Consider the following 19439-nt stretch of genomic DNA (forward strand, 5'->3'; position numbering starts at 1 on the left):
TACAGGCAGAATGCGCAATCGGTACCTACCAACCCCCCATTGTCGCCGGAGGGTGCTCGCTGATGGACAAAGGGTGCGTGCACTGGGAGTTGAAAATATAAAACAATCGGGTTTATTGCTCTATCAGGTAGAAGATTTGATTCCTCGTCAGGACGACATTAATTTCAATCTTCGTGATAACGAGAAAATCGAGGACGTAGATATTTAAGTGATGGGTATTTCAGATTACGTCAACAGATAGGGGGTGGGGAGGAAGGGAATGATAATAACCAAATGAAAAAAATTATATTATTGTCATTATTCTCATTATCAATAATTGAATTAGGAATTCCTACGAGAGATGATCTCCAACCGATTGTTTTCGTCTTGAATTTTTTCTTTGTGATAAACCGCGTTCGTTCTTTCTTCGGTTCACGATCAAACGCGTGTTCGTGCACATGGTTCACATTGTTACGAAAATTTTGGGTGCTCGCTATTGTCGATTCTGTTCTATGGGTACGCCTCACATCCCCCTTAGGATTCTATGAGTGGAGGGGCCCGGGGGAAGGAGAGATCGTCACGGGGCTTTTCACGGGAGCACGTGCGTGTATAACACATCTGCGCGTCACTGGAGATAGCGTCAGGAAGCGATACATTTCGGTCTCACTCAACTGGCAACAAATGATCCATCCTCAATTTATTTCCATACGTGTGGACGTACAAATGAGCTGAGGTGCATTTAGAGCTCATCGAATTTTTTTCGGCGGAAGTAAACGGAACATGTGGACAACATTTCACGCCCCGTTGGCTTTCAAATATATTTACTTTATTAATGAATGATCGCTCGTCCCCGTCCAGTGGATTAATTTGTCCATCGCATTTTTATTTATATTATTTTCATCGGGATTTTCGGTACTGGCAGTAAGAAAAAATTCAATGATTATCGGAGCAAATAAATTAATCGCCTAATAATAATAGTTATTATTTTTATTAAACTATATCTCACATATTATTATATACACCGCAATATGTATAATAGTAATTATGTATACTGTGTACACTATTTACTTCACAATTTCCATACTTCTCTGCAATAGTTTCATAACGAAGTTTTTATTTTTCTTGTAGTTGTTAAGATTCTTTTTGGTGTTACCATTGATTACTTTGTCAGTTACATAGTCCCATCGCAAAATTCATCTTCCTGCTATGAGTGATAATTTTAATTGCCTACAGTATACATCCCACATGGCATACATAATACGTATTATGCGCTGAATATCCGTCAAGAAATTCAGAATGTCCCACTGAGAGTTTCCAATCTTGCGTTTGGATATTTTCCTTACAGTTACTCATTTTCGGGGGATTCTCAGGCCGGAAAAAAAGGAAAGGGTGGAAATGCTGAGATCACAGGCAGTTCACCAGAATTCGTTTAATTGTCCAAATATTTTTTGTTGATATAAAATTGCAATTTCGTTAATTGAATATTTTATGAGCTGAATTAAATATCAGTAAATCAGTGAGATATTTTTCAAATACACTCGTTTAGCCAAATTCTTCGCTTCTGTCCATCTCAGACTTTCCACCTTTCTATTTTTCCGAACAATTGTCTCCTTCTTCATCTCACATGCTGCAATGAACTTCGATTGAATGTGCATTTTGTTAATTCGGTTGACATTGAAGACTTGAGCGTCCGAAATGTATGACAATTTGGGAAATGTATTCTTTGATCGTTGAGATGGTAAACCCATTCCAAACAATTAGTCGCTATAGAGTTTGCTTAGTATACTACTCACAAATGTGACGGTTTATTTAATTAAAGAAAAAGAATCACAAAGACATGAATATCCTCGGATGATTAAATCGTGGCCACTGAATTGGAAACATTTGAGCCTCCGGATTATTTATCTTTACATCAAGTCATATAATTAAATCTATTTATCCCTCAATGATATCACTATTTATACACTAGATTGTTCTGAGCAATTGAGATCTATTTGGAGGGACTCACCGTTAAATTCTTGATAGCAATATTTAATTGAGAGATAATAACATCCTATCCCACGTAGTAATGGATATTATAGCTATTCGTTTGTGGTTTATTCAGACAGCACTTTTCGTTCTAAATCTTCCCCATCGAATTTTCAAAATTTTTCTCGGCTTCATACAATCATCGACACGCACTATTATCTGAGGGATAAAATTGACATATGTTTCGTGACTTTCCTAATTATATGACACGGCGCTGTGACATTCTTACTCGTGATTAATGTCGACATTGATTGGATGCCTAAGAAGAATTGGCTCGATATTTGTGTAAATCATCGACTGAAATTCTCCGACGTATTTTAATTTTTTTTTTTTCAATAAAAAACAATTTAACTCTAATTTGTATATATCCTCTTTAAGTTTAAATTTCATCTTCACTGTTTACGTCTACAAATGTGTTTATCCGATCCTTAAATGGCTTTGATGTATCGCTTCAATTTTCATTTCTGATAGTAATCGAGTGATGAGATCAAATAATTAAAAAACATGATGACATTCCTAGTAGAAAAATTGACTTATTGCAATTCAGTCCACCATTGTTACCTGTATGCACTGGACGTCAGTAGCTCCACTTTGGAAGGTCATTGTTATATTGTTACTAACGATAACATTAAACATAAGGAACATTTCGATTAATTGGTAATTTTTTTTTTGTTCCAATGACTCAGTCAGTTATAGAGAAATATACGTGGTACTGATAATAAATGCAAGTATTCAAATTTCGTAGTAATAATTTGGTAAACAACTATACTATGAATGGTCTCGATACACGGAGAGAAAAATTCAATAACAATCACCAGTAAAAAATGTGAAAATTACGTTTTGAAATGAAATAGTACGAATCGCCATTTAATTTCTCCAATTTATTCCGTAAAATTTACCCAATCGTTTGGGGACAGGTTATTTCATCCGTAATTTTTACTGAATATTCATCTCCATAGTAGAACGTCCTCGGTTTGTCGATAGCTTATGGAAATAATGTGACCAGTACCCAGTGCCCGGTCGACAATCGGGGATGAGGGAAGGCTCGATGTACTATCGTCCAAATGGGCCTTCGGGCATTGGTAGAATGCATTCGATTAGGCCCTTGTAACGACGATTCAAATAGTGAGACGATACTTTGGCATTCAAACGATAGTAAAAAGTAAGAAAAAAAACCTATTGTTAAGAGCTAATGGTGACTTTGTAGTCTTTTCTTCTCAGTTCGTTAAATTGAGCTTGAATGGAATAAAAATCAAGTAAAAATTCACACGTATATTAATCACTCACATACATTAGTGTCGCTATCGAGTCAAATGATGAACGCAAGTCACAGTCTGGTGGGGGCGATCTTCAATATTTTTATTTTTTATCTGAAGTACTTGAGCCCCGAGACGAGCAGGAATTTTTCAATGAACAAGTCAGAATCTAACACAGCTATGTGTGCTGCACGACCGATGAGAGAATTTGCTGTGGGGGGTAACGCATGATGAACATCGTAACGCACTAGAGTTACACCTGGCGTCGACATTACTGGGTAGAGAATATTGTGCACCATCTCTCTGTAGGCTGCACCTGAAAATATTTACGATCGCTGATGGATTTTATATTGATATCACGTTATCGCGTAGTTTATCAAGGGAGGGGAATTTTTTTTTAATACTGCTCACCCCCTTTCTGCTCTTCTGACTTTATTACCAAAGTGGTCATTCATCTATTTACTAATCGTGCTCAACATGTCGCTAGTTTATACAACTGGAAAAGCTACCCACACGACTGGGTGCACTCGAATTCAATTTGCATTGATTGAGTTAGTGAGTGGGTAATGAATGTTATAGTTAGGCGTGCAACATTACGTTAATTTTTGATGTGCGTCGAGTGAACGATAATTTTTTGTTGATTGACTAGTTTCGGCTTGAGTAAGTCGCGATGCACGATGACCGGTCAATTTAGTCAATTCCCAATAACTGACCCCCAGTGAATTGCATCCCCAATCATACCTTGATCAGTTGGATCGCGAACCGCAGCTTTACAGAGTTCAATACGCGCCGAGTGAAGGGGTACGTAACGATCTTGAGCACTGCCACAGAGAAGTACATGTTTGAATCGCTGGAGATTACTCCTTTGACTCAAGCGAAACATAAATGACTGTCGAACGTCCGAGGAGTCCTTCATCGACAGTTGCAGGAGTGAGCCGGATTTTTTCAATTTTTGCATAAACCACATGCCTGATAAAATTCAAAGGATAAATTTAATTGAGGATTTAATGAGCGGCGTAATTAAATTGAGAAATATGCTGTAATAATTACCGGCATTGACGAGGCCGCTGGTGTTGTATAGCGTACCAAGATGTGGTCCACTTAGACTTAGGAATGTATGAAGTCTTGGCAAAAGAGGCCGCAGTTGTGGCCTTGTCAGAGCACTACGAATTATAATGGTCCCAAGGGAATGGCCAATAAAACTGACTTTGGTTGGATTCAGTCCTGAGGTTTCTATGTGATGTAAAATCTCCTCAACTAATCGATCGGTCATAGTGTCAAAATTGGAGAAGGTGTCGCCCTTAAATTAAAAAAAAATTGCTACGTCATGACAATAAAATATAAAAAACTGGGTACTTTCAATTAATTTGAATCATTACAATGATTATCATTTTTGATTTGAACTAAAATTACCTGGTTTCTCTCTGACATAAGGAAATCAAGATGGGCTCCGGACAATCCGAGTTCAAGGTACGTCTTAACAACTCGAAGATCTGCAGCATTACCATCGAGACCATGAACGCAGACGATGAGATGAGAGCCTTCAGGTGAGAACAGCCTGTACTCATCGCTAATGTAAAAATACGGTAGACTCGATGCAAGACCCGGATAATCGCTGTGCACAACATAAAAAAACCTCACATTCAATTAACGATGTACGCAATTCAGCGGTTGATTACCCACTATTAATTAGACTAGACTGAAGGTTATAGAACAACACACCTGTATATTTTGCCCGAAAAATTAATGCGTCCCTTGAAATCGTCCTTAAATTTATTAAAATTAATGACATCGTCCTGGGTTGACTGCAACAGTTCCTTTCCCTCTTGATAACAGTCTAAGCAAAAATCACGTGCCCCGTAAAGTATCTCTCGTTCACCTCTGTCAACCCTGTCGCGATTCCTCTGGGGACTGCACGGGGCAGTTTTATTCTGCTTTGGACTCTTGGCTTTCTTCACAGTTTCGTACACGTGGTACAGTGGATTGTCAATCATGGGAATGGGTGCTGGATCCCTGAAGGCCTCAGGTGGTGGTGGCTCGTCCTGAAACATCTTCGGTGGAGGTAGACGAACTTCCTCATAGCAGTGACTCTCTAATTTTGAATTCTTGCATTTCCGCGCCTTTCGATCCTTTCGGGACGATATTTTTCCGTGTCGTGATTTACCCTGATTACCTGTCACCATCCCACTGCGTCTCTGCTCAGAACTCGAGGTATCACCACTGCTGACCCACCCTGAACACTCCGACGTTAAATTCCCGGAGTCTGTACTAGTCGCCGGACTGCTTGGTCTCGACGATGTTGGACTTATTGGTGCTATGGTGATTAGCTCACAGCCTAGTGCATCTTTGCTATCTCTGATTGGCATACACGGTAGAGATACAGCACTTCTCGGCACTACCATTTTATTTTGAGCAACTGGCACACTTGCACACCGCAATCTCTTCGCATTGGGCAGAGCTACACCAGAATTAGACTCATCGGAGGGACCCTGACCCGGGGAAATGTCAATTCTCTCCGGTGATTCAATTTTCAATATTATTTTATTATTATTTTCTACTTCAAGAACACTCATGGGAATCGGTGGATTTTGGGATAATCGGTGATTTGAAAGGGCTCCCAACGTTGGATTATCGTACGGAGAAAGTTTTTTCGAGCGATGGGAACATCGTTTGACACTTTGACCCTCGACTTTCGATAGTTCACTGTCTATTGCCGGCGCTGAGTGCGGTCGTCTTCCTCTTTTTCCCTCCTCGATTTTACCCTCACCGGCTTTTGGTGGAATTGCCTCGTAGAGGGACTCCCTCGGTGCACTTGTCATTCTCTTCTCCAGTCGCGAAGCGTTTCGCGACCTCGCGTGATCTTTTCTCTCGTAAACATCTCGCGAGTCCTGACAGCAGTCAATTCCGTGGTCGACGTCGAACAGCCGCTCCGTACTTTTCGGGCGTTTTGGTCGATTCTCCTGACCTTTGGCGTTTGTGCCGTTTGTTCGATAGAAATAGGAATCGATTGCAAAGTCAGTGGCTCCCTTGGTGATTCGCTTATTCAGGGGATCTACGATGAGCGAATGACTCGTCACGTTTTCGCTATTTCCATTTGGCATTTCAAATAGAGCTTTCACTCTCGCACGCTCCACGTGATTTTCCGATGTTTTTCCCAGCGTGTGATAACGTCTACCTTCTAAATCGCTGATCTGACATTTAGTTCCGGCTGTGGTGCAGGCTGATTGGACGTGTTTTCGCGAATTTCCCCGATAAGTCGCGCGATCTAACGTCGCCGTTCGTAGCGATTGGACTTGGCCATTCCCGTTGGAAATATTTTTTGGAAGTAGTGTGGCCAATCGGTGGCTGCGAGGCTCCACTCGCAATCTCTGGTTAGGATCAACGTTCTGCTTGTTGTCGGTTTTATCGTTCAAGCAACCAGCGAGTTGAGTGAAATCGATGGGCCCTACGTATGCCGCCACCCCGCTCAACTTCTTCGACGGTCTGTAGCCGGGGAGATAGCTATTGGGCGGCAGCTCGGGAAACATAGCGGCTAGAATCGATGTTATTGAATTTGATGGCGCTTCTACGTCTGAATCTGAGTCGTGATGATCGTGACAAGAGTCGGGGACGAGAATTTGACTTGATTTAGCACGTGGTAGGGTGGTTATTGGCGTTGAGTCTGGAGGAAATCACTTCAATTAGTTGTGGATTGAAAATTTTCGAGAAGGCCCACAATGTCTTGCATTGATACCCTTGGAGGAGACAGATGAGACTAGTTTTACGGGATCGTTTGTTCTTCATGTTTGAAGAACCAGAGGAAAATGAGTGAATGGACGTCTCATCTGTCTCCTCGGCAGCCCGATAATTCCAGAAATAAACCAATAACAGTGTTACCACCTAGTGAAGGATTGGGTGCTGAGCAGGCCTGATGTTGCCCGAAGGTGGGATAAAGGGTTGTACTTTGTGCGGTATGAAGGGCCATCTGAGATCGTCCCTTGCACGGCACCGACGTCGGTAGCGTTGTATTTCTCCCCCCGTGCTTTGGAAATAACTGGGTGGAGATGGATCGCGGGAGGGTTTTTGGGGATGTCCTCTGCTGCATTGGCGGTATCTCCGGTCCCAACTGATCCAGGGACTTGCTGTGCCGTGCGGGAAGAGTCGATGGAGCTAAACCAAAACGTGCCTGGATCGCCCCAATGTCCTGGGCTGCCCCTTCGCTCCTCGGGGACCAGACACTTGTCGTTCGTGATTCTAAAATTTGGGATATTCCGCAGCTGCAGTCCTCCGCATTTGGTACACTGTTGCGATGCCTCTGGGTCATGTCTGCATACTGATCCTCGAAGATAATGGGCACTGTGCTGGCCTCACCATCCAGATCGACACAGTGAACTGGAAGTTGGGGCAAGCCTAGGAGATATGGGGATCGTCTTGCAGTATCGCTTACCGCTTGATAAGATTGATAATTCGCATCGTAACAACCAGCAGCTGATGTTCGTGGATTCTCCAAGACAAAGAAACCCTCCGCAAAACGTTTCACCTATTGACGAATGGTAATCGAGGTGAATCGTAACGAAATGTAACAACTGGAAAAGTCTGGCAATTAGATTCGTAATTATATTTACACGCAGTTGATGATGTATTCGTGCGAGATGCTGATGAATGGCATCTCGTTTGGTAAAAGTCTCCAGGAAAATATGCCAGAGGACGATATTCTGGGCACAGAGCTGGGCAATATCCACCTCTTCCGAGTCAATCATCTGAAAAGCATTTGGAATTATTAAATTTCATCGTCTACAATGAACTCAATTAATTTTCGTCTTTGTAATCACCCTTGGGGGCTCTTTGTGCTTTCTATCGGCTATCGAACTGTCGAGGTCTCGTTGTTCCCACGCTGGTAGTAGTCTCGCAAGATCTCCTATGTCATTCAGGAGATTTTCCCTAGCGGCCAATAGCAGTCTCGTTACTTCGCGTTGTATGAGTTTAGCATTTTGGATTCTCGTTGTTGAACCCACGCATTTTGTTGTTGCGTCCTGTAGTCGTGCGGATAATTATACAGATAAGTTTGAATTGTATTTGTTTTGTTATTTTCTGTGTTATAAATACCAAATAAAATTACAGTATTCGGAAATATACTACTGGTTCCATTCGCAGGTGATCCCTGTTTCGACTGTAGCCATTGTTTTCCACTCCGGGGAGCGCTAGAATTACAGACATATTACGTTTGCTTATTCTCTCTAATATGTTTTTTTTTGTGCCAAGCACTTACCAACTCTGAACGTAGTGAAGTATGCTCTTCCTGATGACAATAAAATACAACTGTACTCGTGAAAAATAAAGTCATTGAGATACTCACTTAACGAATGGTTGATGGAGGGCAACTAAGCAGACGTGTATCGTCATTGACACTGCAGCGAGATTAAAATAATCGAATAGCACTGGTAAATGGTAGTGGAGACCTTTTGTCGGTGTAAAATTCAACTGCAATGCTCTTGAAAAAACATTGATTCACAATTTATGCGGCGACGTGGATGAGAGAATAAGTGAGAATAATACGGAGAGAAAAATCTGGAAAATTGGTGTACGTTCGTGCCAATGCATGAGATGCAGAGGAAGGGCATGAAAAGCTGAGATTGACTCTCGTAAAAACCGGACAACGTAATCTATTAGGAACGTTCTCTTTACTTTTCCATCAATTTTTCCCTCCGTGTCATCGTCGTCCATCTACTCACCTGGTTGATACACAGGTCATACTCCCCGGCTGAGTGGGCTCGCTGAACCATAGCTCTACGCCAAGATGAAAGTGGGTGCGCGACAATATTTCCTCGATTTTGTGACTATGAACCAGGACATGCGCTCGAAACAACACCGACGTACCCAGGGTTATCTCCTCATTTCGATACAGTATTTGGAAACGCTTGCTGGCACCTGGCATTTCCATACTGTCTAATGAACGTTTTTCTAATTTTCAGGATAAATTATACATAAGCCCCATAAATTGATCGGCAGAATAAAAAAATTAAGTGACGAGTAAAACTTACGATTGCGAACTTGATCGACTTTGACTTTGATTGGCAGTTTTGGGGAGGCCCGAAGCGATGTTCGTATCTGATAGTACCTGGAAGAAATAACGCGAACTGTGAAGACGTAAGCCCTACCGGTAGTGATTTGAACATGTCGCCTTACCCTCGGTGAAATAGATCGACATTGTAGAATTTACAGAGCTCGAGGGAGAACTCGAGAGTGGCTTGTAAATCACTCATCGCTCTATCCAAATTTTCAGTGCATCTAGCCGCCTCTTCCCTTTACGTCGTTGCGATATGTTCTAGTGTTGCTTGTCAGGTTGTCGATTACTTCGATTGCTCATTATCTCGGTGGGGTCGCTCTACTGTGTCTATTCATCACTGGGGAAGCATGAAATGTTGCATGGGAATGGATCTAGCACCTGGGAAACGTGAGCCTCTGTCGCTGTTTCTAGTAATGTGAGGGCGACGACTCGCACCACTTGAGACTCTCCTCTGGCTATCAAAGACGTTGGAATATTTGCTCGATCGTTTCATCATGCAGGTCAACTGCTGTCAGATTTTTTTTTCTTCACCTGAAGTCATGTGTTCGGGTTCTCTTGATTTTTTTGATTGAGCTACTCCGCGTGGAAAAATATCGTTATCAATACAATTTATGGATCACCCATTAATCAATTTTTTAACTGATAAATCGAAGGAAAATGTTTCCTGCGGAAAAAGGCATGGAAAAAATATGAATAATCATCGGAGGAGTTTGTAGTTTATCTGAGGTCATGTGCAATATAATCATCTTTTAATCAGGCGCCTAGGAATCATTCCACCCGATGAATGCAATTTTTAAAAAATAAATGACCCTCTCAAGCCAGTGTATCTTTGGAAAAAATATTTTTTTCAGCGCAGTAGGAGGTCATCCTCATATTTAATCTAGCCGGGGTTAATGACAAAACGCGTGTCATATACTTTGAACTAGCATGCGGCTCTCATCTCTCTCATCGTATCATAAGCTTTACCCCACTTTAGTACTCACTGGAACAAAGTAGGATACGCGAAGAGGTGCTATGAAGGTGCAGTTAGTTACACAACGACAGGGAGAAAATACAAAATGTGAGAGGGAAAATGTGTATATACTCTGGTGAAAACACGGCTAGTTCCTATATATATACATAAGAAATACAGTTCTTTCGCTTTTCTCTTGAAATACCGGACTAATCTGCCCCCCATTGTTGTCCTTTTTTCAGTTCCCCTCCTTAAATCCTCCTTCATGATGTCTATTTTTTTTTTATTTGCAACCCACGCAGGTACAATTTTCACGCAGTAACTATTTGTAGAAATCACGCTGAGAAAAATATATAATTTTGCCAATTAATTTTTTTTTAGGACAACGAAATACCCGGAACGAGGAGTCGAGGATCTACTTGAACCCTGGATTCCTCGCCCTGTGAGCACGTGAGGTGAAATTTCTAAGGTTTTAATTCTGATGAGAGGAACATTCGATTGGCAGAATTATATACTCCTCTTCGTGCAAAAATAGACGACTGGTAGGGAGGGCAAAGTCGCTACTTCTGAGAATAGAAATAGCGTGTAGGCGGGATAAGGATAACGACCAGTGTATCATCGAGCCCCCATTGAGTAGGTGATTTTGCGCACGATACAAATGAAACACTAATCAGTTTAACGGGACCCCGAGTACCAGAGAATTCCGGAGTGGATTGAAAAGTACAGTAGCGAGTGTGTATGTTTGGTCGGACGTCTAGACGTTCATATCCGTTTCGGAAGAGGGTTTGCATGGGTTTTAAGCTGGATTAATGGATATAGCGTTCGTGCTCATCGATCAGGTCGTCACTGGCATCATCGACGGTTGTGGCAACGTTTGCGTTGGCAAATCATCGAGATCAATGGACACTGAATTTTAATGGTTTCCCTACTCATCTATGAATAATTTATTTATCTTCTTATCTCATTGTGCACGTGTCGAGATGAACGAATTTAAATTGATGTTTGTTTATGAGGTCAAAAAAATTTACTGGACTTTTTGGGGAGAATTTGTGGGGCGTAATGAACTCAAATATTAGAGTAGATGTGTGAGTAATTTTCTTGTAAATCCTGGAGAATTATTCATGAGAATTCATTTTATTGATGCACCCCAATTGATTGCCATCCTCGTACTGGAATTTCTGGAGAAAATGTCCCTCCATGCATTTGTAAAATCTTCGTCTGCAAAAATAAGTGGGGGAGGGAGAATGCTGGTCAAATTGCGGCCATCCTCAGCCTCCCTTTTGTCCGATTCGCGGCATATATAACGGTTTTTTCAACCCTTTGTCGAGAAAGCATCAAAACGGGAACTATGGCTTTTAAGAATTATTTCCACTGGTGAAATGAGAAAGGTAATTGTCCCTCGAGAGTGGTTATACCCAGCAGAATCTGACTATTTTTGGGCCCACGCATTAGCCTTTTCACTTCACCACGACAGAGGAGTTGGAAAAGGGGTGAGTACGCGAAGTGGAAGAAGGGATGCTTGAAAAGCACAAAAACCATTTGCGCTAGAAAGGCCAAACTTTGTAGAGAGCACAGCCCTATGACGAAGCCTGTCACTAATTACCAGTTTAAATTTCTTAAATTCGTTACCTGTGGACTACGAACTTTTCTGCATTAATTAGCACACAAAAGGACACGGATTTACATCGCGTCCAACGAGATATTACATCCGACGGTTTTATTAATTTGACGCGACGTTCATTTTGATATCATCAGCAATCTAAGAAATTTGATGTGCATTAGAATCCATGACCCAATTAACCTCTCGTAAACTCATCTACGATTAACGCGGTCGCTGCCCCTCTACCACTGACAACCCCCTGCTCTCATTCCAATATGACTCCGCAAATTGGAACGTAGAGCTAGATTATGAAGATTCGGATTGCGTAAAATAGCTTCTCCCCAGACAGAAAAAAAATATTCAACAAAAATGACGAAACTATTCGGATAATCCGCAGCGAGAAATTATTTTCCGGAGAGAAAATCATTTTCTCAGGCTCATCACTACTTTTTTCCGACGAAGTAAACGTGAACGCAAAGTTCCCGATTTATTGCCTACGTTTCGTTCCGTAAAATCTCTTAATCATTGAGTTAAATTATGGAACGACGAATTTTTCTGTGATCTTCATCTCTGCAATACTTTTCATGAAAGATCTGAAATATTAAAGCGCACCGTCGAGTCAAACTCTTCTTGAAAGCTAATGGAGGGAGGATATGACGTGTAGAAGCGCGGAAAGATTGAGAAGGGATTATGGGATTAAAGGGATTCAGAAACACGTTACTCATCGGCACCTACTTCCTCCTCCTTTTATAACATGCGCTTGGAACTCTTTTCACCCTCCCGATCTTTTACGATCGTCTCAAACTTTGTACATGAATGGAACTAGGTTTTAGACCAACAATAACGATCGTTTCGAAGGAGGACAGGCTCTTGATAGAATCGCTTTGCCGGCTGAGTTTTTTTTTTGTATTGAATGCCATCGACACGCAAACCAAGCAACTCGATAAGAATGATTTTCCACTAAATTTTTGACGGGTCAACAGTTGCCTTCGTTACAATTCCCTTGAACTTGATTACCAAATGAAGGACAGTAGAAAAATGCGAATCAGTCGGTCGGGGGGAGGCGTTAATTAATGATGAATTTAAAAAATTAATGTGAGAATAGAGAAAATAATGCCGGAAGGGCAAATGCCCGATCGAAAGTTCGCCCCACCTCAGCAATGAATATAGGGGTGAATTTTCCTTCTCGCTTACGCTCCTTTCACGCACGCGAAAACTCTCACTCGCGCTTGGCCCTTCGCTCCTTCCGAAACCCCGGGCGTCACCGAAATTGCGTGCACACTTCAGCGCCAAATCCAATGTTGTAAGATGCAATTACATTTTTGCATAATTTCGTGTTGACATTTTTCCATTTTCACTCCAGCATCGTAAATCAGATGTGATCTCGACACCTCGGTGATGAGAATTTCGTTTGACATTTAAAGGAGGGATTTTTTTCATGCGAATGAAAATAAAAATCAACAGAAACCTGAGACACTAATTGTCGTGCATAAGGAGGGGCGTTAAAGCCTCTCGTGTGAATGAGTCATTTACCTCTCACTATTATCCATTCCTCAGGTGAAACTTGAAAGATCTTTTAATGTTGAGTTGTACTCAGCTGACGGATACTTCATCGTTGTGGTCCATCATCAGGCGGATCCTTTCCACTCGAATTTCCGTCTGCCTATACCGTGAATTTTTCACTGCTCACTTTTTTTTTCCGACGACCAATGGGGTGAACTATTTTTCACTGCAACGTTTCTATTTCAATGCCCTCAAAGCTGAGCTTTAAACGCGAAATAATCGATGCCACTCGTCACTCATTTCTAGTGTCTACTGTCACTGAAACATGAGCTACGGGACGAGGCATTGACGAGAAAAAAAAAATCATGTACAGAGGCGAGTTGACTGCCAATGGAAAGTGAGATGTGACAACGGGTATTGCTGGGACACGAATAAAGCAGAATAAAATGTCTACAATCGCACGCGAGTACGTGGGGTACTCGCTTCGGCGCAGATATTCGCCAAGGTGTGCGCCATAGCCAGGCTGTTTGCGCGCTTGCTCCACTCCACTGAATCCATCCTTCATTAAGGATAGCACACATCTCGGACGAACCAACAACTATTAATTGAATTATATTTTTTGACAGGCAGGATGGAATCGCTGTTGTCTTGGGTTGAAAGCGTCAATTTTACCGTTAATGATGCCGTAAAAGCAGGAGAGAAGAATTTACGACATAGGTGGACCACGAAAAACATTTTCCACAGGAAAATCTGAGGGCCGATCGGAATCTCTGGTAGTTCATGTAATTGAATAAATAAATAAATTTCATGTAGATATATATATTTATAGCTCCATACGCTACATTCGTGTTTTTTATGATAATTTGCATGACATCGTTATCATTGAATAGTTTTTTTTCTCGTCTCATTTGGAAACATGAGGAGCAGACAATAGATATATTGCACGGTCTTCCTTTTATTCTATTTAAACGTAAGTTTTATTCAACGAACGAGCAGACTGACCAGTTCACCAGCGATTACAATAATACTACTGATCATAATTTACATTTACACAAGAATCTCATATCGTATTCACTTTTCCTTTCATTTTATTTTTTTTTTCTCTCATCTAGGTAGCCCTTTTCCTAATAATTTTTGTCTCCAAGTGCCTTGGATGACGTAGCTGTATCCAGTCTAGCTTCTAGATTTGACGATCAAAGTAAACCGAAAACGAATGGATGAAGAATGTTTGATATGAAAATTGTAAAAAAATATACACATCACACGTTACACGCAATGTACAAATACAACAAAAAAAAAGTAAACACGTTGGGAGAATTGATTCAAGAATTAGATACCAAAATTGTTGACAGTTTACTTTGGTATTTCTTATTTTATTTTTATTTTTCTTTCCAATTTTCAACTGCAGAGTTTGCTTTGGTATTTTATTTGAATTTTTCATTTCAATTTTCAAATGGAGGAGAAACTCAAGAAACATGGAAAACTGTCAATTTCGTTTGCGTTCAAGATTAAATGATGCTGACATTTTTATCAATTTTACATCAATCGAGGACGAAGAATCTATCGGCTTGAAGGATAATGCGTTTCATGCTGACAACAATATTGTTCTTTTGATTATTGTATTGTTTAAAAATATTGTAAATTGTTTCATTCGGTGGAGTGGGGACTTTTTGAGGGGCCGTATTGCGGGCAAAATTTCAGGATATACGTCGGCGACGGCGTCTACGCCGTTGGCGACGATAAGTTCGGCCGTTGTGGCGACGCACTGAGTTGAAGCGGTCCGCAAGTATTGTGCTCGAGCGGCCCACTCGGTGTCTTCATAAACTATCATCGCTGTCGTCGGCGTGAGCTTCGATACTGACTGTTCTCGCTAGACCACTACCTTCGACACTCACTTCTCCACTGGTCTCGGCTTCTTGCTCAATTGACACATTTGCAGCTTGTGGATCGTCACCTGAGAGAAATACACTTCTTTATACATTCGAGAAATAAAAAAATAATCATATACATATTTAAAGCTATTATTAAATTTTGGGTGTTCAATTATGTGAATTTTTCACTTTTCATGTTCTTCCATTTAATTATTTTTTCCGGGAACGAAAATGCAAATAATGAAAGTTTCTAGTCATTTACCAGATTGAGCTGAGGGAGAATCTTCCTCACCCTGCCCAGGACTCAGGATAGCCTCTTTGATTTGACTATTGACTCCCTTTGGATCCAAATCAGTTGCCCAGCTGAAGTACATCAAAGCGAGATGGGTATTGCCTAATTTTTTATGAACCTGTACATCGAAAAATACGATACACATACATTAATTCATCTAAATTTATTCCAAGTGAATAATATCTGCAGCAAAGTGGTCCACCAGGTTAAATCAACCTTCTGTTTCCCTTTTGGAGTATACGATTGATCCGGAAACGATATAAAAATTAAACTACTTAATGTTGGTGACCAATTCGCTACTAAAATACTGTTGATACTGTACTTTTCCTATTGAATAGTAGACTAGAGACTCTTTGGGTGCAATATTTTTCAGTTCTTCGAATTCTCTGAGTGCTTCTGTGTGTCGACCAATTGAAAAATTGATACTGGCCCGATGAAATTTGCACAGTGTGTTGTCAGACGCGTTTTCAATTGCTTTATTCAAAGTTTGTAGCGCTTTGTCCGTCTTCTTTAATGCGTGCTGGACTACACCAATGTGACACATTATCGCTGAGTGGTGGGGATTTATAAGTAGCGCACGTTTGAAATGCAATTCCGCGAGGCTGTACTGCTCTTGTTTAGAGAATATTGTGCCAAGTCCAAACCTAATGAGCAGATCATTTAAACAGTCTTTACATATTTGCAACATTAAAAATTTTAATTTACGAATGCTTTCAAGGTGAAAACCTTTCCAACATTATAATTTAATATCTGGAGTCAACGAACAACTCACCAGGCATTGTAATGTCTAGGATCCAGCCTAATAGCATTCCTGAAGGCTGTTATGGCTTTGTCAAGTTCTTCCGTCAACACATATTCATGACCCAAAAGTGTATAAGCGTAGGGAAAACTTGGATCAACTTGAATAGCACGTTGAAAGAACTTTATGGCAGTCTCATGCTCTGTTTGCGCTGAAAATAAGTTTCCAGTTGCACACCAAGCAGCTGGAGAGTTGCGATCCTCAGCGACAAGTTCCTGCGCTAAAGTTGACAATTGAACTTCCAGGTGCAAATGCCACAGTACAGTACTGTATATCTCCATCAGATCCGTCCGCTGGGGCTCAAGTTGTCTGACCTCTGCAAAGTAACTGCTCTCAAAATAAAACAAAATTATTAATACCAGTGTATGTAATAAAATGGGAGTTGAATACTCTAGTAGTATACCTAGCTGCCTTCTTGTAATCATTCATCTCAAAGTACGCCTTTGCCAGCATAGACAATACCCAGCCTGTATTGTGATGATGTGTAGGAAGTGCATTAAGTATCTCTACAGCTTGTACGCAATTGAATTGGCTCAAATTCTGATAGGCCATCCCCAAATCTCTCAAAAGCGACATAAGACCCTCAGCACACTGTTTTTGCACCATTAGGGCACAATGAGATACATTACTTTGATTCAGTGCATTTGTGGTGGCCACCATTTTTTCCGAAGTTATTGTTTCATTTTTTTCCTTTTCACTCCTATTACGTTCGTTAAGTTCATTGAAATTTGTTTTATTTAAATTAGTCTTTGATAAACGTGCTTTGGTCTTTCTGGATGGTGACTTGGGTGTTGCAAATTTATTTCTGTTTGGTGATTTATTATTCTCCTTAACCGAATAACTGTTGCTGAGAAAGAGCCGCGAAGAACGTCGTACATTTGGCCCCTGAAGAGTGGGTGGTGGCGGTGTTGGAGTTGTTGGTGTAACAGTCACAATGTTAGCTGTATTGCTTGTATTACCTGACTGCGAAAAAACTGGCTTGCCTTGCTGCAGTGGAGTCTCCTTTCTCGACATCAGCTGTCCAACATGGGCCCGAAGACTGCTGACACGTTTTGCCAGGCTCTTTTGGTCGTTGGCTTCGGTGAGGGTCACGTGAGATGGTAGAACATTGGGCTCAGGTGTATTAGCTTCCAGGGGGAGTATTCCGAAACTTGGGGTGAGGGGACTCATCGAATTACTGAACATACTTCTATAACGCGGCGGTTTGCCTCGTGGTGATATCGTTGGCGGATTACTATAGTTTATGGACACCAGCTGTGGACTCTCGTCCATTGCTGAGTACAGTCTCATCGATGGGGATATGCCATTGACAATGACACCCTGGCTAGGAGTCACGTTATTGCTATTTTGAATTGGTGAACTGTTGTTAGTATTTGGAACGATGAAGTCGGGCTCAGAGATGTAGTTCAGTTGATTAGTTCCATGACACATGGCAAAATTGTCAAGTTTATCGAGTTGGAATATTTTTGTTGGATCCACCCTCTCACCAGCATTGCAGAGTTCTTCGAATGAATGCCAGAGAAAGGGATTAAGCTTCAGGGCTAGCTTATGAGCTTCAATAGCTATGGGTGTCCTCATCATCTTGTAATAAATTTTGGCGATTATCTGGAGGGAGAAGCATGCTTGATCCCCAAATTGCGTCACAATGTCCTCGAAATTTTTAATTTGTTTGTAGTAGCCACCCAGAATGGCTGCCTCGGCATCGGCGTACTTCTCCAGGTCGAAACAACACTTAGCCAGGAGAAATCTGCACTGTGACGAACTTGGGGCTTTCTTTGATAATAAACCGTGGGCCTGACGTACCCTGCCTGACCGGTAATAACAGGTTGCCAAGAGGAAAAGTGTGTCTTCATTGTCCACTGCAAATCAATATTACAATTAGATATCAGGGAACATTTTTAATTGATGTGTCTTGTGAACAACTTGTTATTACCCTCAGCAAAGAGTCGCTCCGCCAAGAAAATAGCGTCTGCATACGCATAATGATTCAGACAATGCCATATGGACGCCTGCAATAATTTTTATCGACAGTTAATCATTAGAAAATGAATAAGGCCCTGATACGTTTATTTTACATTTTTTATGGATAAGAGGGCGATTTGATCGGGAGCAAATGCCTCCAACAACCTGAGACTCCAGGGATACAGTTTGCTTATTGTCATTAATGTAAAATTGTTTTCAATTGCATTATATCAAGATCATGATAATTGGTATTTCGATACCACAGCTAATAATGCGTTATCAGGGATAGAACGAGAACTGTCATTACCAGTGCGAAAGGAAAATTATTCTATTGGAGATGACAACTGTGCAGTACTAGTTGTCAAGAAATTATTCACAAACTTTGGCTCGTAGAAAGAAATGGATTGATTTGCCAATACATTTTTTTGCCATGTGAAAAAATTGTCAGGATACTGTCACGGTGGATGACTGAAGGATGGAGGACCATCCCAAGAAAGATGTAAGAGCTCTAATCAGAAAGACGGAATTGGAGAAATTGATGACTTGGATATTGATACACGACATGCAAGTTGAAATGCATCGAGTAATCGCATTTCATTCGTCATCCTTGTCTCTCATCGATCCGTCGGATGTGTATTACTGGTTTGGCTAACACTCACCTGAACGGGCTCCTGTACGATCATATTTTCCCAATTTCAATCACACACATAAATATTAGGGCACCAAGATAATGCCGAGGGTCGTCGTTATTCCAAATTGAGTGGATAATTAATGCACAGTCCTTATTTCACACGATATTTTTCTCATGAAAGGAATCAGTTCAAGAGGCCATCTTTGCTCTGTCCTTTTGAACTGCACAACTGTCTCGCCGTGTGTGATATGTGAATTGAAACCCAACGTAGATGGGGACAAAGTGCTAGACACTAGGGGATTTTCCTGATTGAAAGCGACACCAGCAAATCGGCGGCCAACCATGGAGCTATTATCTACAACCTGGGAACGCATAAGCTATAAATGGAATAATGTTTATGGAGATCGTTGATAGATGAGTGTTCTTCGCAAAATTAACTAATTCTCAAAAAGCCTCCGGCCCAGGTCACCGGGGTAATCCCTCACCGATAGTGACGTTCACCATCATAGTTCATGCGCCA

At 41.1% G+C, this 19439-nt stretch overlaps 2 protein-coding genes across 2 annotated transcripts; both read right to left on the reverse strand.

Moving 5' to 3' along the window:
* Positions 1-941: 941 nt before the first annotated feature.
* On the reverse strand, positions 942-9738 carry LOC135163700 (uncharacterized). The gene is made up of 14 exons (XM_064123401.1): positions 9429-9738; positions 9284-9360; positions 8975-9203; positions 8599-8733; positions 8512-8541; positions 8362-8443; positions 8075-8275; positions 7868-8002; positions 7143-7782; positions 4986-6924; positions 4677-4899; positions 4314-4563; positions 4005-4232; positions 942-3579 (listed from the first exon to the last, which is right to left on the reverse strand). The coding sequence occupies exons 1-14, from the start codon at positions 9503-9505 to the stop codon at positions 3374-3376; spliced, it is 4452 nt and encodes a 1483-aa protein (XP_063979471.1). The 5' UTR covers positions 9506-9738; the 3' UTR covers positions 942-3373.
* A 4429-nt stretch (positions 9739-14167) lies between these two features.
* LOC135163705 (cell division cycle protein 27 homolog) lies at positions 14168-19325 on the reverse strand. The gene is made up of 7 exons (XM_064123409.1): positions 18948-19325; positions 18260-18335; positions 16730-18185; positions 16300-16653; positions 15850-16171; positions 15498-15645; positions 14168-15318 (listed from the first exon to the last, which is right to left on the reverse strand). Exons 1-7 carry the CDS (start codon positions 18969-18971, stop codon positions 15182-15184), a joined length of 2517 nt encoding a protein of 838 aa, XP_063979479.1. The 5' UTR covers positions 18972-19325; the 3' UTR covers positions 14168-15181.
* Between the last annotated feature and the right edge of the window lie 114 nt (positions 19326-19439).

Source organism: Diachasmimorpha longicaudata, chromosome 6 (assembly GCF_034640455.1).
Source record: "Diachasmimorpha longicaudata isolate KC_UGA_2023 chromosome 6, iyDiaLong2, whole genome shotgun sequence".
In the NCBI taxonomy this organism is placed as follows: domain Eukaryota; kingdom Metazoa; phylum Arthropoda; class Insecta; order Hymenoptera; family Braconidae; genus Diachasmimorpha; species Diachasmimorpha longicaudata.

What these genes read in the sequence shown, in the direction of transcription:
- LOC135163700 (XM_064123401.1), bottom strand. Translation starts at nt 9,505, where the DNA reads ATGAGTGATTTACAAGCCACTCTCGAGTTCTCCCTCGAGCTCTGTAAA. An exon ending in GTCGATCTATTTCACCGAGG is followed by an intron (nt 9,361 to 9,428) that starts GTAAGGCGACAT and finishes TATTTCTTCCAG; the next exon opens with GTACTATCAGATACGAACAT. An exon ending in TTTTCGGGCAAAATATACAG is followed by an intron (nt 4,900 to 4,985) that starts GTGTGTTGTTCT and finishes ATTGAATGTGAG; the next exon opens with GTTTTTTTATGTTGTGCACA.
- LOC135163705 (XM_064123409.1), bottom strand. Translation starts at nt 18,971, where the DNA reads ATGATCGTACAGGAGCCCGTTCAG. An exon ending in GGAGCGACTCTTTGCTGAGG is followed by an intron (nt 18,186 to 18,259) that starts GTAATAACAAGT and finishes ATTGATTTGCAG; the next exon opens with TGGACAATGAAGACACACTT. An exon ending in CCTAGACATTACAATGCCTG is followed by an intron (nt 16,172 to 16,299) that starts GTGAGTTGTTCG and finishes TCTGCTCATTAG; the next exon opens with GTTTGGACTTGGCACAATAT.